This window comes from Mustelus asterias, chromosome 14 (assembly GCF_964213995.1).
Source record: "Mustelus asterias chromosome 14, sMusAst1.hap1.1, whole genome shotgun sequence".
In the NCBI taxonomy this organism is placed as follows: Eukaryota; Metazoa; Chordata; class Chondrichthyes; order Carcharhiniformes; family Triakidae; genus Mustelus; species Mustelus asterias.
The window spans coordinates 80440426-80464516 of NC_135814.1; the positions used below are offsets into that span (position 1 = coordinate 80440426).

At 45.3% G+C, this 24091-nt stretch overlaps 1 protein-coding gene across 1 annotated transcript in view; it reads right to left on the reverse strand.

Moving 5' to 3' along the window:
- Positions 1-24091, reverse strand: part of LOC144503790 (collagen alpha-3(VI) chain-like) — a 253899-nt gene that overhangs the window by 216685 nt on the left and 13123 nt on the right. Inside the window, exon 2 of the mRNA XM_078228676.1 lies at positions 8851-8960. Within this exon, the coding sequence (XP_078084802.1) occupies positions 8851-8932 (82 nt within the window). The 5' untranslated portion in view covers positions 8933-8960. The remainder of the gene's footprint in view (positions 1-8850; positions 8961-24091) is intronic.

A 24091-nucleotide genomic window follows, 5' to 3' on the forward strand; every position in this document is an offset into this window, starting at 1 on the left:
CGAACGCCTTGCTAAAATCCATATAAACCACATCTACTGCTTTCCCTTCGTCAATGTGTTTAGTCACATTTTCGAAGAACTCCACCAGGCTTGTGAGGCACGATCTGCCTTTGACAAAGCCATGCTGAGTATTCTTCAGCATACTAAACCTCTCTAAATGCTCATAAATCTTGTCCCTCAGGATGTTCTCCATCAGCTTACCAACCACTGAGGTTACACTCACCGGTCGGTAATTTCCTGGGCTATACCTATTCCCCTTCTTGAAAATGGGAACCACATCCACAATCCTCCAATCCTCCGGCACCTCTCCCGTCTCCATCGACGATGCAAAGATCATCGCCAGAGGCTCTGCAATCTCTTTCCTCGCCTCCCACAGTAACCTGGGGTATATCCCATCTGGACCCGGCAACTTATTTATCTTGATGCCATTCAAAGATTCCAGCACAACCTCTTTGTTAAAGTCCATTAAGTTGTCAATGGAAGCCTATTTCAAGGCACTGCATTTAAAATTCACAGGAATCAAATGTTTCAATGCAATAGAGAGGGTTTCAAAGGTTTCAGCTTGCGAGGTAGGCTCCGAGACTTCGGGCCTGATTTTACCATTTTGAGTCTAAGTGCTGAATCTGGGCGTCAAATAGGTCCGAGCCTGGAGTCCTCTTTCCAGCGCACCCATACGCGTTTTGCCGGCTCCAGTCCGAACCACGCTGTGGGCGGGGCTTAGCACTGCCGGACCGATCGGAGCTCTGAACTGCGCATGCGCAGTTCAGAAAACATCCGAAGCAGTGCACCCGGGCGCGAAAGAAAAAACAGCAGAGAGGCGGGGAGGATGGACTTGGGAGAATCTTGCAAACTGAAAATAATATAGCATCTTCTTCATGCTGCCTAATTATTTATGGGAAAGGTAATTAAACTACAGTGTCCTAGTGAGCAATTAGTGACCTGTATAATACATTTGTGATCTGTAACTGGATTGTTGATGCTCAAATGTTCAGAGTCCTGTGGTGAACTTGGAAGAATTGTCCCCGTGGTGGAACTTGTGGAAATAAGATTCAAGGAGATTACTAAATCTTGTTTTCATCTGAACATTGCAACAGAATTAGAGGAATTCCCTTTGGAAGACAATGTCAAAATTATAATCGCAGGAACTAAAAACCTGACAGTCACAAATATGGGAAAATATTTCAAAATATACCATGTACCATATTTTGAAATATTTTTCCCCCGCAACCAGCGATCCATCTGAGCCCACCCCCCCCGCACCCCCCCCGCCCCCCACCCCCCCCACCCCCCCCACCCCCCCAACCCCCCCACACCCCCACACACCCCCACACACCCCCCACACACCCCCACACACCCCCCCACACACCCCCCACACACCCCCCCACACACCCCCCACACACCCCCCACACACCCCCCACACACCCCCCACACACCCCCCACACACCCCCCACACACCCCCCACACACCCCCCACACACCCCCCACACACCCCCCACACACCCCCCACACACCCCCCACACACCCCCCCACACACCCCCCCACACACCCCCCCACACACCCCCCACACACCCCCCACACACCCCCCACACACCCCCCACACACCCCCCACACACCCCCCACACACCCCCCACACACCCCCCACACACCCCCCACACACCCCCCACACACCCCCCACACCCCCCCACACCCCCCCCACCCCCCCCCACCCCCCCCCACCACCCCACCCCCCCCCCCCCCCGCACCCCCGCACCCCCCACCCCCCCGGCGGACGCCAGCGGAAGGCCAGGAAGGTGCTGCAGGCTCTTGAAGGACTGCAGGTCGGAAGGATGGTGGAGGGAGACCAGCGATCGAAGTAAGTTGGAGGTGTGCTCTGCCGAGGGGGGCCTGCCTCTCAGGGGGGTCTGCCGGGGTGGTTAGCGGGGGGGGGGGGGGGGGGGGGGGGGGGGAGGTTCGCAAAGGATGGTCGGGGAGGTTGGGCTTCTGAGATTCCCCTGCAGAATAGAAATCCGCTTCGGACTTTTATTCTGCAGGTCACTAAAAACGTGGATTCGGATTGGGCCGCGCGGTGGTAAAGTGGGATTTGGCGGTAGAGTTGGGCGCGCGATTCATTAAGTCGATTTAAATGCATGCAAATGCATTTAAATCGTCGGGCCGCCCGATTCGGGTGCGGGCCAGACCCGCGCCCGAATCGGGTCTCGGTAAAGCCGCGATCTGCTCGAAATCGGGTGCAGATCGCGTTAAAGGCCCGACACCCGACTTTACCGTGATTTCACGCCTGGAATTTTTGGTAAAATCGGGCCCTTCAAATCAAAGCTGTGTAAATACATTGGGACTGAGTGCACAGTCGTGGAGGATGGAACCCCCTCAGGTAAAATTGACATCGCTTCTCTGTCAAAGGACTTCAAGGGGGTCTGCTCACACTTGCAGCTCTGACAGAGGGAAAGGAAAATCCCTGCCACAGAATAAAGTGCTGCTGTGATTTAAAATCCTGCCAGGTGACTTGGAGGCATGGAGTTTAAAGTGACCAGGCCACTGAATTTACATAGCTGACAGGCAGAAATGTAGATTTTGATCACAGGGCCACTTGAAAACACCATGCCAGGAGTGATCTTAAGGCCTGCCAGGGGTAGGAAGTGATGTGGAGATGCCGGCGTTGGACTGGGGTAAACACAGTAAGAAGTTTAACAACACCAGATTAAAGTCCAACAGGTTTATTTGGTAGCAAAAGCCACACAAACTTTCGGAGCTGCAAGCCCCTTCTTCAGGTGAGTGGGAATTCTGTTCACAAACTAGGAAGGGCAGTACAGCCATGAGATCCCTATACTAGGAAAAAATGGCAAGATCAACACTTCGCCCCCAGCATGAGCCCATCCAATCCCCAGGACCTTTGAGGGACTCTTCTTCTGCAGCCTTGCAGAGGCAGAAGGTAATGTTGCCATTGGACCTACCTCCTTGCCCCTCTTATCATAGAAATCATAGACTCATAGAAACCCTACAGTGCAGAAAGAGGCCATTTGGCCCATCGAGTCTGCACCGACCACAATCCCACTCAGGCCCTACCCCCTTATCCCTACACATTTACCCACTAATCCCTCCAACCTACGCATCTCAGGACACTAAGGGGCAATTTTAGCATGGCCAATCAACCTAACCCGCACATCTTTGGACCCCAAGGTTCCAGGCCAGGGTGTCAGGGTGCCAGGGGGCGGTACACCATTGGCACTGCCAAGGCACCTGACCAGAAGCTGGGCCTGAGTGGAGGTCTGAGGGAGAAAGGCACTGAACGGGGAGTCTGAGTGGGGAGCGGAGGTGAATGGAGGTTCTGAATGGGGAGGGGAGGTTGAATGGGTGCCTGAGTGGGGAAGGGCAGGTGAGTAGGGGCTAAGTGGGGGGTTAGGGTTGCCCTCGTGTCTGCATGGTGTGGGGGATGACCCATTATTTGTTGGAGGGGGGATTCCCTTCTCTGCTGAGGGATTGATAGTGATCTCCTGGTCAGTGTGGGGGGCACCATTTCCATTTCAATGGGGAGGGGATCTGTCTCTGTGCGCAGAGATTGGGGCATCCTTTAAAAAGGGCACCCCGATCTCTGAACAGCTGGGCTGGCATGCATGATTCACGGGATGCATAACTTTGCATCCATCATGTAGGTGAATCCCACCCAACAGACACTCCCAGCTTCAGCTCGATGCCCTCCTATTTTCCCACTGGTGTGAGCACTTAATCCCGATTCAGGGGAATCGCGATGTTAGCGTCCTGCATTAGATGTGATTCAGAATTGGACAACATTCACAAAACAATCTTGAGTTTGCTAAGAATTACACTGACAACCAATTATCAGCTGGCATTGTGACTCATGTGCTAGAAGCTACACATGTTACTGGACAGGTCCCTGTCCTTTGCAGACATGGGGAATATGCATGCAATTGCACCTTTCTCAACTAAACAAAATTGCTGATAGCCATCTCCCAGCTCATTCCCTAGGAAAATGCCGAGACCAATCAGGAACCAACATGCCTGGTTTGAATTTAAACAAAGCTTGGTAGTGAGCTGTCAGTTATTAGTAAACTGTTGCATTCTCCATGGCAATGCCTCTACTAATCAGAGTCCACTTACCAATCAATGAGGAGTATAAATTGTTGTTCCCATCACATTTTGGTACTCTTGTGAATTCTCCTCATGAGTGCAAGATGAAAAGCTTCTACAGCATGTGTCTTATTTCAGCAATGCTTAAATCTGTACTACCAAATGACTCCTTCATATTTTATTGATATGTTTTATCCCATTGCTAGAGCAGCCAAATATTCTACAGTGGGTTTTTCACCTTGTAGATTAAATCTTAAAGATGTGTTAATCACTCTCAATTTCAGTATGTTTGAGGAGATGGTTGCCCCACAGGTAAAGAGTTCAGGATTGCATATGGGTGGCCATGAGGAACAGCAGGAAGAGACAGAAAGTACAGGACTCTTCAGGGTATGATCAACTCTGAAACCAGTCCTCAGCATCAGAGAGTCTTAAGAGTGACAAAGCCTTGATGGAGTCAATGCCAATGCACCATGGAAAAGGAACTCCACAAGAGATTAGAAATGCAATGGTTATAGGAGATTCCATGCTTAGAGGATCAGACAGGCATTTCTGTAACAGTCAACATGAGTCCCGCATGAGGCCATCTGGTGTCAGGGTAAAGGGCATCATGGAGAGGGGGCAGAATATTCTGCGGAAGGAAGGGAATTAAACAGAGGCTGTGGTATACGTCAGTACTAATGATATTATGAGAGAAGATATTCAGGTCCTAAAGTCAGATTTTCAGGGGTAAGAAAGAAGTTCAAAATTATGACCTTGAAAGTAGTAATCGCTGCATTACTTCCAGTGCCACACTTTAGTGATAATAGAAGTTTAGTTTGGGTTTATTTTATTAGTGTCATAAGTTGGCTTACATTAACACTGCAATGAAGTTACTGTGAAAATCTCCTAGTCGCCACACTCCGGCATTTGGTCGGGTATACTGAGGGAGAATTTAGCATGACCATTGCACCTAACCAGCAGGTCTTCCGGACTTGTAGGAGGAAACCAGGGCACCCGGAGGAAACCCATGCAGGGAAATATGCAGACTCTACACAGACAGTCGCCCAAGCCGAGAATCGAACCGGGGTCCCTACGTCACCTGGTGCCTTATTCCTGTGGAGTATGCGAATGGCAGTTCTACATCCGTCCCACCCTCTTGCATGTCCCCACTAAGGAAAGGCATTCCCTCAGCTGCAATATGAACTCGTCCGCTTAGAGCAAAGGGTGCCCCAACATGAAGGGAAGGTAAGTGACCCCCTCCAGATCCATCTGGCAATTCTGGGACCCCACCCCTGGCCCTGAGTTGAACTTATCTTTGCCCCCTTGAGTACTCTCCAGTGCCCCTTGAGCAGTGCACACTGTGGAGGGTGCTGGCTGCCTGACCACTCACCTCTGAACTCCCCCTCAGAGGTGAAGGTGTCAGGTTCACGATTATATAGACCTGTTGTGAATGGCGCTGGTGTGATGGCACACTGGTGCCTGCTGATTTTCCGTTAAGAGGGAAGTCTCAGAGAGGGTGCCTGCAAATGACCTGATAATGTATTAATTTTAACTTTCATGCGGGACTCAGTGGAGTGACCTGGAGTTCGGGTCACTCCACTGGCAAGGGGCCGATAAGATCAGACTTAGAAACTCACGTTCTCTGGATTTTGAATGCATGCTGCCATTCCCACAGATGGAGCATGCAGGCTCAAGATCACCCCATTTAGTTAGCAAAGCCAATTGGATCTTGCACTTCATAAATAGAAGTTTTGAATATAAAAGCAGGGAAGTAATGCTTTATAAAGCTCTGGTTAGGTCACGAGAGCATTGCATCCAGTTTTGGTCACTACATTACAGGGAGGATCCGAGGGATCTTGATGGTTGCAGTGGAAATTGTCCAGAATGGTTCCAGAACTGAGGGATTTTAGTTACAATGTGAGGTTGGAGAAGCTGACCTTGTTTTCCTAGGAGGAAAGGAAATTGAGGCGAAATTTGATGAAAGTGTGCAAGATCCAATTTAGATAAGGGAGACAAAGAAAAGATTAACTAATCATACAAGGATGAGGGGGACACAGATTGAAGGTTTTATTTTCCTCTTCAGTCCCTCTTCACAGCTATTTAAGACAGGGGGCCCAATTTTACCATTGCATCGCACCTGTTTTTGGACGCGAAAACTTGGTAAAGTCAGGTGTGAGGCCATTAACGCGATCCGCGCCCGCGTCCACGCTGATGCCCACTTTACCAAGGCCCGAAAATGGCCAAGATCCGAATCATGCCCGAAATGGACACAATGGCGATTTAAATGTATTTGTATGTATTTAAATTGAATTAACGGGCTACCCGTCCAACTTTATCAGCATTTCCCCTTTTACCATCGCATTCGCACATCCAGATTCGGCGCAAAACAGACATGCTCAGCAAAGGTCTGTTTTGGGCGCTCCAGCTTCTGAAGAGGTAAGTTCAGAGCTTCCAACGGCTCTATGAGTCAGATCGTTGGTGGAGCGGGGAGGGAGGCCAGATGGATCTCTGGTGGGCGGGGCGCAGGAGCAGGGGGGGATCCGCTGCCACTCTGCGGGTGATCGATGGGGGGGAAGGGGGCAGATCGGTCTGGGTAGCGGGGGGGGGGGTGGGTGGATAAAGGGGACAGTTATGTTGTGGGGGGTGGAGCGATGTCTGTGGGGCCCTTCGTTCCCGGGCCACTTTATCCACTTTTTGTAGCCCAGGAGCGATGTGACAGGAGCGCGTTTTTCAAGTTTTTTTCTCACTGCGCATGCGCAGTTCAAAGCTCTAATCAGAGCTGCAGCATTTCAGACGCAATAAGCCCCGCCCACAGCGCAATTCAGACCTGCGATTTTTTTTCCAGGCTAAGTGCGTATGGGGGCACCTGGGAACAGTTTTCCAAGTCGGATCTGAATTGCGCCCAGATTCAGCACTCAGAATGAAAATGGTAAAATCGGGTCCAGGATGTTATCTGAACTTGTCTGCTCTAGAATGGCAGGTCTGGTGCTAAATCAGTAACAGATGCTGAGTGTCATCAAGTACTGTCCACCCTGCCTGTTCCCAGCACACACAGAGCCTGCCCAGGCTAACACCTTTAAAAAGCTGATGTGCGACACCGGGAATGGAAGCGTCCTTGGTACCATTTTCAGGATTCCAGGCCCCTATAAACTTGATACCAGCTGCAGAGCCCAATTTAGCAGGCTACACAAATCTTAACATTTTGAAATGTCCAATCCACAGATTTTGGATAAGCTTTTACAGAAGTTCTTTTGCTGAGTCTGAACTTTTTCTAATGAACTCTTGCGTTAAATGTGGGAGCTGTCAAACCTGGAGAAGGAGATTGTGACCTGATGGGGGAAAGATTGAAAAGCTTGGCTTTTGCTGAATCTGTACTTTTTCTAATGAACTCTATACATGGTAGTTTTCAGCAATTGATCCATCTTCTTACTGCTGTAGCTCATAGAAACCCTACAGTGCAGAAGGAGGCCATTCAGCCAATCAAGTCTGCACTGACAACAATCTCACCCACGTCCTATCCTTGTAACCCCACATATTTGCCTCGCTAATCCCTCTAACCTACATATCCCAGGACAAGGGGCAATTTAGCACGACCAATCAACCTAACCCACACATCTTTGGAATGCAAAACTGTCTACCACAGACCTCCTTTTGTATTTCTTTCGATTCTGAGGGTGGATCTGATTCGACAGGCATTGATCACAAATCTGATATCCAAACCGAAAGGCCATCCCTGTTGTGTGCGTGTTTTTCATTCTGGGAACAGGGGTGACTCACCAGTACCTGATTGAAGAACCCCCATGATCAGGGCGCTCCACAAGCCCCATCCCCACAGCTCCTCACAGGATTCCCAATCCATCAGTAGGCCCCTGCTGACCCTCCCCCAACCAGGCCCCAATCACTCCAACAGGTCCAGTTCTTCCCCGATGAACTGCTCAACCTCATAGAATCCCTAAAGTGCAGAAGGAGGCCGTTCAGCCCATTGTGTCTGCACCGATTCTTTGACAGGGAATCTTACCCAGGCCCTCCACAGCTGAACCAATCCCCTATGCAACCCTTCACCACCAGTTCCTCCAGCCCCCCAAACAATCAGGTATGGATTTCTACCCTCCCCTACACCCCACTCTGGTGGACTCCCCTGATGAAGGAGCAGCGCTCTAAAGCTCATGATACCAAATAAACCTGTCAGACTTTAACTGGTATTGTGAGACTTCTTACTGTTCTCCAATGCTCATGAAATTTCAAAAGCAGAGGCCTACAGCTGGAAACTGCCTTCATGGTTCAGGTTACTCACCCCATGAACTTCCAGCTTCAGTTAAAGGCAGAAATGGACAGCAAGAAGGTGTGTTTGGGTTGGGAATCAGATTTACAAGACATTAACCCCTCACCAAACCCATCTGTTCTGAAGTTTCAGTTAAAATTCAGCCTTATGTTTACAAAACTGTCTACCACAGAGGAAGTATTGTACTTGATATTCAAACTTAGAATTATACAGCGTAGAAGGGGCCCTTCGGTCCATTGAGTCCACACCGACACATTAGAAACACCTGAACTAATGAAACTTCTGCTTTCTAATTGAATTTGCCTAATTAATTAAGTTGGGACATCATGAAACTCAGTAGTACGTGACTGTTTTTCTTTTTGAAAACTTTCAGAAAAATACAGAACTATTTTATGAAATTAGGGCCCATTTTTTTCCAAATCTTCCTCTACACTCATTAAAGCCATTGTTAAAATGATTAATTGCTCCAGTTCATTGCCTCCATTGCAGTGAATTAGGATTTCTTACCTTGTTGAAGGGAATCAATGACGAAAAGTGGAAGAATCAGACCATAGACAGTCAGCAGGGACATGGAGACATTCATTTTCATTGTTGGGATAAACCATGGGTTGTGCCACCTGGAATCAAACAGAATTTTAATTGTATTCAAAAGCCTTGCACAAGTAAAGATAGATGGAAATTTCTTATTTAGGTTTACCTTTACAAGTTTTCAGATCATCCCATCCTAACTTTTAACTTTGAAATTTTTATTTATTTTATGAAGTAAAGTGCTTACTGTTATGAAATCAAGATTCACCCCATTATTTCATACTGCAACATATTCTTTCCTGGTCCACAACCCCCTACAATAACTCTGTCTTTCTTTGTCTACAGACTACACTCATTTCATGCTCAATCTGAGCATTACCCATTCACAGGACCTGATTTTATGTGCCACCAGGAGTGGTGGGAAAGCTGGCAGGTGGACCCATAAAATAGAATGCCATTTGCAGCATGCCCACTGCTGAACCGCTCGCCTGTACCTCCGCCATGATTTTACATGTGGCGGGGGAGAAGTCAGGTGGCTGCCCACCCATGGCCTAATTCAGGCTCTTCAGTCAGCAGATAGCCGCCACTTAAAGGTCTCACCCCACCACTGCTCAGATCTAATAGGCAGCAGGAAGAGATCATGCCCAATATGCAGCCCTCTAAGTTGCTTTCTGTGGGCTGCTAGCCAATGAAAGGAGGCTGTGCCTCCCTTTGGGTGCCTGCTGCCAATCAGAGTCACCCCAACACTTTTCTCTGCCTTCATCCCCCACCCTGTCCAATGTGCATACCCACCCCTGACCAACCCCAGCCCTCACTGGGCCTACTTGAGATCTCTGGAGATCCGGGTTCACAATTGAAGACCTCCTGCTAGACCTAGCTGCATTACCGGCAGTGGCCACCACTCTTGGTGTTGCTGCTGATCCTGCGAAGAGAATGGTAAGCTCACCTCATGATAATTAAAGGCCCAGCAGCTGAAAAAGTAAAGCATGCCCAGCCAGCTAGGAGGAAGTGGAGCTGCACTCATCCAGGCAAGGAGAGAACATTCCAGCACACTCCTGACTTATGTCTTGTAGGTGGTGGACAGGCCTTGGGGGGTCAGGAGGTGAGTTATTCGCTGCAGGATTCCAGCCTCTGACCTGCTCTTGTAGGCACAGTATTTATATGGCTGGTGCAGTTCAGTTTCTGGTCACTGGTAACTCCCAGGATGTTGATAGTGGGGGACTCAGCGATGGTAATGCCATTGAATATCAAGGGGCGAATGTCAAGTGCGAGGTTCCTTTATGGGGATGTACACATTGGGGAACTCGTGGGAAGGATCCATTAGGGTATTGTCTTGTGCAATGACCAAAAGTCCAAGGCAGCATTATACACAACTGACAAGGTACATGGTCCTGAGGCCTAGGAAGGGGGCTGAGGGGGGTGCGGTGTGGAAGATGTGCAAAAGCCACACTGATTATTGGGGGCTAATTATTGTGTACATTGTGCAGTCTGTAAAGTTTTTGGACACCATCCCTGTGAAGGAATTATTGTACAGGAGATTCAAATTAATTGCATTGTCGCATTGTATTTTCAGGAGATGAGGGCTCACAATTCACAGACACACACGGTGCACACACAATGCACACACACACAAACACTGTTCCTTACCAACAAACTCCAATCGTCTAAGGCTGAACCAGACTGTTCACAAACTAATGTTATGTATGATCCTTAGATGATGATCCATATATCTGTGCCATCACTAAGAATGCTCTTCTCCATTTATAAGACCGTAAGACGTAGTAGTAAAAGTAGACCGTTCAGCCCATTTACTATGTTTCACCATTCCGAGGTCACGACTGATCTGATGTGATAATCCTCAACTCCACTTTCTCACCTTATCCCCATAAAGCTTGATTTCCTTACTGATTAAAGATTTGGCTGCCCCAGTCGCGAACATTATTCATGATTCAACCCTCTGTAATATTGTTCAATTCCATCCCTGTTTCAGCTTATTGCTGCTTAAACCCTCATTTATGCTTTTGTTACCTTTGAACTTAACTGTCATAATGTACTCCTAACCAGCCTCCACATTCTACTCTCCATAACCTGAGTTCATCCAAAGGTCTGCTGTTGCTTTCTCATCCATATTGAATCACATTCACCCATCAGTCTTACGTTTGCTAACTCACACTAGCTCCTGGTTAAACAAAGCCACGATTTTAAAATTCCCATCCTTGTTTTCCAATCTTGCCATGGTCTCATCCTTCCCTATCTCTGTAATCTCCAATAGCCCCATTATCTAATGAGATATCCACGCTCCTATATAATTTTGCCCTTTTGAGCATTCATGATCAATGGCCGGGCCAGCTGTCAATGCACTAATCTCTGGAATTCCTTCTCTACGCCTCTCCACCATACTTTCTGCCTTTAGGACACTCCTTAAAATTTATCGCTTTTGATCATCTGCCCTGTGTCGCTCAGTGTCACATTTTGATTTTAAACTCAATGGAAACATTTTGGGATGTTTTATTGCACTAAATGTGCTATATAAATGCAAGTTGTTGTTGTCTCAGTGACTGAATTGTGCTGTTTGTTGAAGAAGGTTAGAAAGTACTTGGAGTGAAGTTTGTTACTATCCTTGTAATTATTTTTGAAAGCAATTAATGGTTGTTACCTGAGGAATAAAGTTGGTTGCAGGTGAATTGTTGAAGGGTGTGCTCTCTGACTCAGTGCTACAATCCACTGTTTCCAGTTTACATATAATAACTTGATTCAAACACTGTGCAAATTCTTTCTACATTTCCACTGAAACAGGAAAGATGTCCTCTGACCATTCATTGGTCTGCGCCCTTTATATTTTGGCCAAAAATGTTTTCCTCACATGTCATCTAATTTTGTATGCAAAAGCCAATTTGGTAGATATGTGGCTTTTGAAAAAAATGTACTCATATGGCCTTCATTTATCTTGTGACATCTGTCTTTTTGTGGTACCAAAATGGTTTGCATTGTACCATTTTGTGAATATGTTGATGCTATTATCATACCCTTTTTTATTAAAAACATATGCTGAAAAGATGCTGATTCCACTGAAGATAATCAGACTGACCAGACTTTGCTTCAAAACAATTTCTCTTGCTCAACCATATAGAACATAGAACAGTACAGCACAGTACAGGCCCTTCGGCCCTCGATGTTGTGCCGAGCTTTGTCCGAAACCAAGATCAAGCTATCCCACTCCCTATCATTCTGGTGTGCTCCATGTGCCTATCCAATAATCGCTTGAAAGTTCCTAAAGTGTCTGACTCCACTATCACAGCAGGCAGTCCATTCCACACCCCAACCACTCTCTGAGTAAAGAACCTACCTCGGACATCCCTCCTATATCTCCCACCATGAACCTTATAGTTATGCCCCCTAGTAACAGCTACATCCACCTGAGGAATGTAAAGCAACTTCAGTGGAAAATTCTCCATTGTATTGTACCAGAAAAGTAGGCCCACCATGGGAATCATAGCGGGCGAGTGGCGGACCATGGAATGTTGACCTCGAGTGGGATTTTCTGGTTTGGGGTGAACATGGCCAGAAAATCCCACCTATAATATTTATCTTCATAAAAGATCCATTCTATATTATAGGCTGTGTCCCATGTTTCCCTTTTTCATAGAGACAAATTTATTGTCCTGTCTGAGTGTGTGAAGCCCAGCAATTACAGGCCAAGTGGTGGAGAAACTTCTTGAAACAGATTTTATAGTCACATGGACAAATGTGAATTAATTGAGGAAAATTGGTGTTTCAAATGTTGGTTGCATGGTCTATCTTATCCAGAGAGACTGTAGATCTACTCGTGTTTGCTAACACAAGGGGACATAGCTCTAAATTGAGGGGTGAGAGATATAGGACAGATGTTAGAGGTAGGTTCTTTACTCAGAGAGTAGTAAGGGCGTGGAATGCCCTGCCTGCAGCAGTGGTGGACTCGTCAACATTAAGAGCATTCAAATGATTATTGGAAAAACATATGGATGATATTGGAATAGTGTAGATTAGAGGGGCTTTAGATTGGTTTCACTGGTCGACGCAACATCAAGGGCCAAAGGGCCTGTACTGCACTGTAATGTTCGATGTTCTATGTACTCTGGTAGTTACTTCAAGCTGATTTATTCACATTATATAGAAGAAAGGTTACACAGTGGATATGCCTCTCATGAGTGTAAACTATTCCATCCTTTCTCCAAAGTATCTAGCATATGACTATTGATGTCATTGTTACAGTATGCTCTACATTGCTCAAAACACTACTATTCTATTACACTCTACTCTATTTCACTACAGCAGCATGGATTTGTTAAGGGAAAATTGTGTGCAACTAACTTGCTTACATTTTTTCGATAAGATAATTTCATGCGGGCAATGCTGTTAATATAGCTTACATGGATTTCAGTGCCACTCAATAGACTTTTGAGCAAAGTTAGAGATCATGGAATAAAATGGACAGTAACAACATGGATATGAAATTGGCTGAGTGACAGGAAACAGAGGGTAGTGATTAATGGATGTTTTTGGGGCTGGAGGAAGTTTTCTAATGGAGTTTCCTGTGGGTTAGTGTTGGGACCCTTGGTTTTCTTGACATATATATTAATGATCTAGACATTGATGTACAGGACTCAATTTTAACATTTGTGAACTGTGAGGAACAATGTTTAGAACTTCCTAAGGGCATAGACAAGTTGTCAGATTGGGTAGATAGGTGATAGATGAAGTTCAATGCTGAAAATGTGAAGTAATTCATTTCGGTAGAGAGAACATGGAAGGACAATATAAAATAAAGGGTACAACTCTGAAGGGGTGCAGAAGCAGAGGGACCTGAGTACAGGTTGAGAGAGCAGTTAATAAAGCATATAGCATCCTAGGTTTTATTAACAGGGACATAAAGTACAAGAGCAAGGAGATTATGTTGAACTCATTTGGCCTCAGCTGAAAATCCATCTCATTCTGGGTACCACACTTTATCAAGGATGTGAAGACATTGCAGAGATTCCAAAATAGATTCACAAGAGTGATTCCAGGGATGAGAAAACTTAGTTCCAATAGATTGGAGAAGTAAGGACTGTTTTCCTTGGAGAAAAGGAGGAGGAGATTTGAATGAGATTTTCAAAAGAATGAGGAGTCAGGACAGGGTAAATGTTGAGAAACTGACCCCACTCATGAAAAGATCGAGAATGAGAGGGCAAAGATTTAAAGAAATTGGCAAAAGAATCAAAACTGACATGAGGCAAAGCACTTGTATATAGTGAATGGTTAAGGACTGGAATGCACTGCCTAAGTGTGCTGGAGGTGGGTTCAACCGAAGTACCTAAAACAGAATTAGACAGTTATCTGAAAAAGAAGAATGTGCAGGGTTAGGGGGAGAAGGTAGGGAATAGCACGAGGTGAATTACTCATAGGGAGAACTGAAACAAACATGATTGACTGAATGGTCTCCTTCTGTGCTGTAAGAATTCTGTGCTTCTGTGATATTAATGGGCCCCTCATTGTTAGAAATAAAAGTTGACAACCAGAACCTAGATGTAAGAGTGTCCCAATGACATTTCTCAAGCAACAAAATTGTTATTTAACTGCAAATTTAAAACTGTTGAAACACAGAGGTTTTTACAAGGTGACTCCATGAAAAAGAAGGAAGTTCAGATTTACTCACAAAATTAATTCTTCTCAATGTTATGATGACCATGAAAGCCATGGGGGATCATCAATAGATCCATGGGCTTTATGTTGTACAAGCTGCCTTATTTAGCGAGTGGAGGCTCACCCAATGGAAGCAGCCAGCAGGGCATTTAAGCCTATAACTTTACCTGGACCAGAATTGTAGGTCCCGAGATGAAGACTACCTGACTGTAAGCCACAGGAGCGGCTTTTTCCTTTGGTGCACAATAAAGGCCGTTGGTGATGGGAAACTGGCATTTGGTTGAATTACTACATTGGCAATGAGGAGAAAAAAATCTTTTCCCCTCCATCTTTCCTCCAACACCCTTTGAAAGTCAAGAATTACTCCAGTAAGAAAAAGCCATTATGCCTCTTTTCAAGAAACCCAAACCCTATGATCAATTGGGTCAATGGGCTGATGAATGGCAGATGGAGTTTAATTTAGATGAATGCAAGGTGATGCATTTTATTAGATCGAACCAGGGCAGGACTTACTCGGTTAATGGTAGGGCAATGGGAAGAATTATAGAACAAAGAGATCTAGGGGTACAGGCTCATAGCTCCATGAAAATGGAGTCACAGGTGGATAGGGTGGTGAAGTCAGCATTCGGCATGCTTGGTATCATGGGTCACAACATTGAACACAGGAGTTGTACAAGACATTGGTAAGGCCACACTTGGAATACTGTGTACAGTTCTGGTCACCCTATTAGAGAAAAGATATTATTAAACTAGAAAGACCGCCAAAGAGATTTACTAGGATGCTACCAGGACTTGATGGTTTGACTTATAACAAAAAGCTGGATAGATTGGGACATTTTTCCCTGAAACGTAGGAGGCTTAGGGGTGAACTAATAGATGTCTATAAAATAATGAGGGGCATAGATAAGGTAGATAGAACATAGAACAGTACAGCACAGAACAGGCCCTTTGGCCCACAATGTTGTGCCGAGCTTTATCAGAAACCAAGATCAAGCTATCCCACTCCCTATCATCCTGGTGTGCTCCATGTGCCTATCCAATAACCGCTTAAATGTTCCTAAAGTGTCTGACTCCACTATCACTGCAGGCAGTCCATTCCACACCCCAACCACTCTCTGCGTAAAGAACCTACCTCTGATATCCTTCCTATATCTCCCACCACAAACCCTATAGTTATGCCCCCTTGTAATAGCTCCATCCACCCGAGGAAATAGTCTTTGAACGTTCACTCTATCTATCCCCTTCATCATTTTATAAACCTCTATTAAGTCTCCCCTCAGCCTCCTCCGCTCCAGAGAGAACAGCCCTAGCTCCCTCAACCTTTCCTCATAAGACCTACCCTCCAAACCAGGCAGTATCCTGGTAAATCTCCTCTGTACTCTTTCCAGCGCTTCCACATCCTTCTTATAGTGAGGTGACCAGAACTGCACACAATATTCCAAATGGTCAACATCTTTTCCCAAAGGTAAGAGAGTCTAAAACTAGAACCATAGAACCCCTACAGTGCAGAAAGAGGCCATTTGGCCCATTGAGTCTGCACCGACAACAATCCCACCCAGGCCCTATCCCCATATCCTTACATATTTACCTGCTAACCCTCATATTTATCCGTTAATCCCTCTAATCTACGCATCCCGGGACACTAAGGAGCAATTTAGCTTGGCCAATCAACCTAACCCGCACATCTTTGAACTGTGGGAGGAAACCGGAACACACGGAGGAAACCCACGCAGACACAGGGAGAATGTGCAAACTCCGCACAGACAGTGACCCGAGCCGGGAATCGAACCCAGGTCCCTGGAGCTGTGAAGCAGCAGTGCTAACCACTGTGCTACCGTGCCGCCCAGAGCACATAGAGGGTCGAGAGGGGCAATTTTTTTCGCACAGAGGGTGGTGAGAGTTTGGAACGAGCTGTCAGAGGTAGTAGTAAAGGCGGGTACAACTTTGTCTTTTAAAAAGCATTTAGACAGTTACGTGAGTAAGATTGGTTTCGAGGGATATGGGCCAAACGCAGGCAATTGGAACTAGCTTAATGATTTTTAAAAAGAGCTATCGTTCTCTATAGCTATCTTAAAACTAATGGAATTATGATCATTGGTCCCAAAGTGATACCTCACCAACACTTCTGTCATCTGCCCTTCCTTATTTCCCTCCAAGAGGAGGTCAAGTTTTGCCCCCTCTCTCATCCACATACTGAATGAGAAATTCCTCCTGAAAATACTCAACAAATTTCTGTCCATCCAAACCCTTAATACTATGGCTGTCCCAGTCAAAGTTGGGAAAGTTAAAGTCCCCTACTATTATCACCCTACTTTTCATGGAGCTATCTGTAATCTCCTTACATATTTGTTCCTCGATTTCCCGCTGACTATTTGGGAGCCTGCAGTACAATCCTGTAAAAGTGATCTTTCCCTTCTTATTTCTCAGTTCTATCCATATAGACTCAGTGGCCGAACCCTCAGATATATTCCCTCTCAGTACTGCCGTGATGTTTTCCCTAATCAAAAACGCAACTCCCCCTCTTCTCTTACCTCCTGTTCAATCTTTCCTATAGTATCTGTACCCTGGAACATTGAGCTGCCAGTCCTGCCCCTCCCTTAACCATGTTTCAGTAATTATGCTTTCCTATTTGCGTTGGAAGACACAAGTATAATTTGTTTCAAGAGGTTATTACTAAATTCAATGTAGTTAAAACAGGATTTCCAGGCCAAAAGGCTCCAATCTCCATAAAATCAGTGTTCATCTGTGTTTCTCCAATGTTCTCCTATATCCCAGTCCCAGTCCCACCTATGTGTGGCCAAATTCCCCTCCATTGTTCCTTGAAAGTGGTGTCACAGGTGGACAGAGTGGTGAAGAAGGCATTCAGCATGCTTGGTTTCATTGGTCAGAACATTGAATACAGGAGCTGGGACGTCTTGTTGAAGTTGTACATGACATTGGTAAGGCCACACTTGCAATACTGTGTACAGTTCTGGTCACCTTATTATAGAAAGGATATTATCAAACTAGAAAGAGTGCAGAAAAGATTTACTAGGATACTACCAGGATTTGATGGTTTGAGTTATAAAGGAGAGGCTGGAAAGACTGGGACTTTTTTCTCCTAAGCGTAGGAGGCTTAGGAGTGATCTTATAGAGGTCTATAAAATAATGAGGGGCATAGATCAGCTAGATAGTCAATATTTTTTCCCCAAAGGTGAGGGCATAGGTTTAAGGTGAGAGGAGAGAGATACAGAAGGGCAATTTTTTCACACAGAGGGTGGTGAGTGTCTGGAACAGGCTGCCAGAGGTAGTAGTAGAGGCAGGTACAATTTTGTCTTTTAAAAAGCATTTAGACAGTTAAATGGGTACGATGAGTATAGAGGGATATGGGCCAAATGTGGACAATTGGGACTAGCTCAGTAGTTTAAAAAAAAGGGCAGCATGGACAAGTAGGGCCGAAGGGCCTATTTCCATGCTGTAAACCTCTATGACTCTAACTTGACACCACTGTAGTGAGTCAGATCTCAAACAATGACGAGACGGAGTACAGGAATGAGATAGAGAATCTGGTGAACTGGGGCGACAACAATAATCTCTCCCTCAATGTCAACAAAATGAAGGAGATGGTCATCAACTTCAGGAAGCGTGATGGAGAACATGCCCCTGTCTACATCAATGGGGACGAAGTAGAAATGGTCGAGAGCTTCAAGTGTTCAGGTTGTTGGTGATCTAGACACCTATTCTGGTCCTCCCCATGCCAACACTATAGTTAAGAAAGCCCACCAACGCCTCTACTTTTCAGAAGACTAAGGAAATTTGGTATGTCCAGTACGACTCTCACCAATGTTTACAGATGCATCATAGAAAACATTCTTTCTGGTCGTATCACAGCTCAGTATAGCTCCTGCTCTGTCCAAGACCGCAAGAAACTACAAAGTGTTGTGAACGAAGCCCAGTCGATCACTCAAACCAGCCTCTCATCCATTGACACTGTCTACACTTCCTGCTGCCTTAGAAAAGCAGCCAGCATAATTAAGAACCCCACACATCCTGGACATACTCTCTTCCATCTTCTTCTGTTGGGAAAAATATACAAAAGTCTGTCGATACATACCAACCGACTCAAGAACAGCTTCTTCCCTGCTGCCATCAGACTTTTGAATGGACCTACCTCGCATTAGTTGATCTTTCTCTACACCCTAGCTATGACTGTAATACTACATTCTGCACTCTCTCCTTTCCTTCTCTATGAATAGTATACTTTGTCTGTATAGAGTACAAGAAACAGTGGTTTTCACTGTATACTAATACATGTGACAATAATAAAGTCAAATCAAATCATGTACCCATTCATGCCCTGAGTTCATCTGCCTTGCCCGTCAGGTCTCTTGCATTGAAATAAATGCAGTTTAATCTAGACTTCCCTTGCCCTCTGCCCTGCTTTCTCAGACAATCTATCCTATCATGTTTTGTACACTATCCCTGTGTTTTATTTCTCTTAGCCTCACTGGACCCATTCACTGAGTTCTCCACAGTCTCTAAACTCTGTCCTGTGGCCCTTTTTGATTTTTGCCTTTGGTTTTCTCTGCCTTCCACTTTTCCCTTTACTGCCTTTTGTGTCTGTCCCCACTTTACTTCTGTCTGACTTCCTGCATTGAGTTCCTTCCATCTGCCATATTAGTTTAAACCCTCCCTAACAGCACTAACAAACGCTCCCCCAGGACATTGGTTCCAGTCCTGCCCAGGTGCAGACCATCCGATTTGTACTGGTCCCAACTCCCCCAGAACCGGTTCTAATGTCCCAGGAATTTGAATCCCTCCGTCTTGCACCATCTCTCAAGCCACATATTAATCTTAGCTATCCTGACATTCCTACTCTGACTAGCACGTGGCACTGGTAAAAATCCTGAGATTACTACCTTTGAGGTCCTACTTTTTAGTTTCACTCCTAACTCTCCGAATTCAGCTTGTAGGAGTGATTAGCTCAACATACAACAAAGATAAAAGAATGAAAAGGTTGCCACATGGTGAGTTACTTAACCAGTTTTTGGAGCTTTGTTGGATAGGTGTTGCTTGTTTACAGTCCAGGATGGAAGAGAGGGAAAATCTCCTCAAATACCTCTGATAATGTCACCATATAATCATGTGACACGCTACAGAGATGCAATGCTTTGGTTTACGATATATAACAAGATTGAAAATACAAAGAACAAGAAAGGTAAATTAAATCTTCAACACCTACAGTGAGTACATTAAGAAATTAAAGTAGAAAATATCACGACAAAAACAAAAAGCAAAAGAAGAAAACCATGACTGAATATATATGTGACATTACTGCTCTGATAGTCTGAAATGCATAGGTCTTGGAATGAGTTAATCAGGCTGTCCTGAAGTCCATTAATGCTGACTTCTCTTTCTATTGTCTATTATGAAGCTCTTGCCTTTGATCTATTAAGTTTAAAGTATCAATAAGCTTGAGCTGACCTTAAAACCAGGGTCAATTTAGTCAGTTCAGCCGACAGGATAAAGGCATTCTTGTGCAGACTGATTCAGGCACATCAGAGAACTTCAATCAGCTGCCAGGAAGGAGTTAAAAAATGCAAAAGAACATATCTGGGTTGACTGGTACCAAATGATACTGTGTCAAAGACAGACTTACAACAAAAATTTAATCTGGTGAAATGGCAATTATATACAACAAGAGTGGAACTATTTGAAGAGATGACAAATTAGACAAGCTGAAAAACTAATTGTAACTAAAGTATTGATAAGAGATAACAATTAAATTCTCTTAAATGGAGCTATGAAAAAAACTGCATTTATATACGGCTGTTCACAATCTCGGAACATTCAAAGCAAAGCACTTTACAGTCAATGATGTAACCGTGACATAATGGTAATACAGAAGTCGAGGATAATGCTCTGGGGACATGGATTCAAATCCCACCATGGTGGGATTTGGTGGAGTTTAAATTTCATTAAAAAATCTGGATTTGAAAGCCAGTCTCTGTGATGATGACTATCATTGATTGTTGTAAAATAAAAAAGCTTTGTGAACTACATTCAGGTGAGTTGCTGATTGATTTCTATGTGCTCAATCAGAGTTTGCAGCAAAGTTGTGACATTTTTAGTGCTGTTTAAAGTTGCTGAACTCAGGCAAGGGTGTTGTGCATGTTGAAGACCTTCGTTAACTCTGACTGTAATGGCCAGACAACTTCCTCCCAATCATTGGTGCGATAGTTACCATTCCTCTCGGGCTGCAAGGTAAAGGGCTTATGATAGAAGCAGCATGGAATAGGACAAGCTGCTAGTAGAAGGAAAAGGGGGCGGATGAGAAGGGTTTTCATGATGACTTATCTATCCAGGATCCTGAAGGAACATTTCTCTTACCTCAGCCTATCCCAGAAACAGTAAATATGTCTTCTCCATTTAAGAAGGAGTTTCATTGACTTTCCTCATATCAGGATCCTTCTAGACTAGAGCAGATGATCTCGCTGCTCACTGTCCTCTTGCTGCAGTTGATATCCACTCTGAGCAGAAAGATACAGGCAGCAAATGTATGTATTTCTGCCAGGATGATGGACCTCCCCATGGTGAAGAGTGCTATCAACTGCCTTCTACTTTAGATCAGAAGGATCTTGGGGTCCGGGTTCATAGGACACTCAAAGCAGCGTCGCAGGTAGAGGTTGTAATTAAGAGGGCGTATGGAATACTGGCCTTCATCAATAGAGGAACTGAGTTTAGAAATCGGGAGGTAATGCTGCAGCTGTATAGGACCCTGGTCAGACCCCACCTGGAGTTCTGTGCCCAGTTCTGGTCGCCTCATTACAGAAAGGATGTGGAAGCCATAGAAAGGGTGCAGAGGAGATTTTCAAGGATGTTGCCTGGATTAGATGGCATGCCTTATGAGTATAGGTTGAGAGAGCTAGGTCTTTTCTCCTTGGAGAGGCGAAGGATGAGAGGTGACCTGATAGAGGTGTATAAGATGTTGAGAGGTATTGATAGAGTGGATTCTCAGAGGCTTTTACCCAGGGCTGGAATGGTTGCCACAAGAGGTCACAGGTTTAGGGTGCTGGGGAGTAGGTACAGAGGAGATGTTAGGGGTAAGTTTTTCACTCAGAGGGTGGTGGGTGTGTGGAATCAGCTGCCAGTAGTGGTGGTGGAGGCGGATTCGATAGGGTCTTTTAAGAGACTTTTGGATAAGTTCATGGAAGTTAGCACGATAGAGGGTTATAGGTAAGCCTAGTAGGTAGGGACATGTTCGGCACAACTTGTGGGCCGAAGGGCCTGTTTGTGCTGGAGCTTTTCCATGTTCTATGTTCTACTTTACTGTAGGGATTCTATGATATATCACAACCGCAAAGGAATCCAATTTCTGAATGTGCAGTTAGTGTCCAATCATACTCAGCAAATCATGCTGGAGAAAGCCCAATATCCTGGCAGCAGTTACGATGCTTTTAATGCGCAGCAGTCCACTGCCCCCTCAATATATGAGGTTAACATGCATGTAATCCTGTATTGTTGCATTACCAGGTTGGGACCTGATTTTTTGGTATGCTAGATGCTGCTCCTACACTTCTCATTTAACCAAGGTTTGTCCCCTTGTTTGATGGTGATGGTAATGCTCTAAGTGAGAAAGTAGAGCAAGAACTGAAAAAACTTTAGACTGAGAACATTATCTCTAAAGTAGAACAATGTAATTGGACTACTCCCATAGTGGTAAGAGCAAAGTCAGATGGTGGTATAAGAATATATGGGGATTATAAAGTAACTGTAAATCAGATAGTGGATTGCAATCCACCCGACATTTTGCCAAATATGGATGACTTGTTGACAATGTTGTTAAGAGGCCAAATTATTTTCAAAGAGAAATTTATCAAATGTCTCTCTGCAACTTAAATTAGACATTTTGACGATTGCTGAGAAAAAAGTAATTTTTTGTCAAAGCTTTTAACCTTGCACTCATCTGGATATTTGCAAAAATGCAATGTAAGGGGAATCAGCAATATGATACTGAACGAGAAGGGAGTGCTGATTGGTTAGAAAGTGAATTACATCCTATCAAGAGTAATGTTCGAGCAATAAGAAATGTGCCACAACCTCAGACTACTCTGAGCTTAGATTTTCTTTGGGCCTTGTTAATTGCGACACTAAATTCGTAACAAATTTGGTAATATTATCCCAGAATTTCCAATCTGACACTGGACTAGTAATCCATAGGCCCAGGGTAATGCTTTGGGGACCCAAGTTCAAATCCCACCATAGCAAATGGAGTTTAAATTTAATACGATATCAGGAATTAAATGCCTAACGATGACCATGAAACCATTGTCAATTGTTGTAAAAACCATTTGGTTCACTAATGCCCTTTAGGGAAGGAAACCTGCCGTCCTTACCTGGTCTGGCCTACATCTGACCCACATACCCTCGCAAGCCACTCAATTGTGTCCAACTGCTTCAAAGAAAACTGAAGCCACCCAGCATTGACCTAGGCACTGGAAACAACAACAGGAAACCCAGCCCTGTCATCCCTGCAAAGTTCTCTGAGGGTCTGTGCCAAAATTGGGAGAGCTGTCTCACTCATCAAGCAATAGGCTGACACAGTCATACCCACGGAAACATACTTTACAGATTATGTCCCAGACACCACCGTCGCCATGTATGGGTATGTCCTGTCCCACCAGCAGGACAGAGCCAGCAGAGGTGGCAGCACAGTTGCCCTGTAAATCCTCAACATTGACTCTGGACCCCATGAAGTCTCATGACATTAGGTCAAGAAAATTTCCTATAGATTACCATGTACCACCTCCCTCAGCTGACGAAATCAGTACTTCTCATGAACGCCATCTGGAGGAAGCACTGAGGGTAGCAAGAATGTAGAATATATGCTGGCTGGGGACTTTGATGTCCATAATCAAGAGTGGCTTGGTAGTACCACCATAGATCGAGTTGGTCATGTTCGAAAGGACATAACTACTCGACTTGAACTGCAGCAGGAGGGGAGGGAACCAACAAGAGGGAAATAAAAATTTTACATCATCCTCACCAATGGCTCCCCAGCACTTGTTCCACAATGACTACAGGGGATGGCAGGCAAGAGGGAAGCATCACACTTTTCGGAGGGGACCGCCCTCACAAGGATGCTGGATGGAATGGGAGAGAGATGGGATGCACTCTACTGTAAGTATGCACAGCCAGCTGGAGTCAGGCCCAAGCTGTAAACCCTCAAGTGTTTTGAGGAGCCAGCCCTCGAGCTGGGCAGGGAGGAGGAAAACTGTGCCTGCGCTTCTGGTGAAGTGGGGGCAGCAGGAAGCGTGAGAATCCCCAGCACATATGCTGTCATTCCTCAAATGAGAAAACACTGTTCCCTGTAATGCACTGATGCCATGTCCCTTCTCTTGCAGGCTGGCCAGCGAAACAGGCGGCGCCATCCTCGCACCCCCTGACCCACTGGAGTCCAACAGTTCAGACAGGGACTTCTCCAACACCACCATTGGCATTGAAGAGGCGTCACAGCTGTCACCCGACCCAGCACCAGCACAGATACTCACACCTCGCTGGGTCCAACACGTAGACAGGC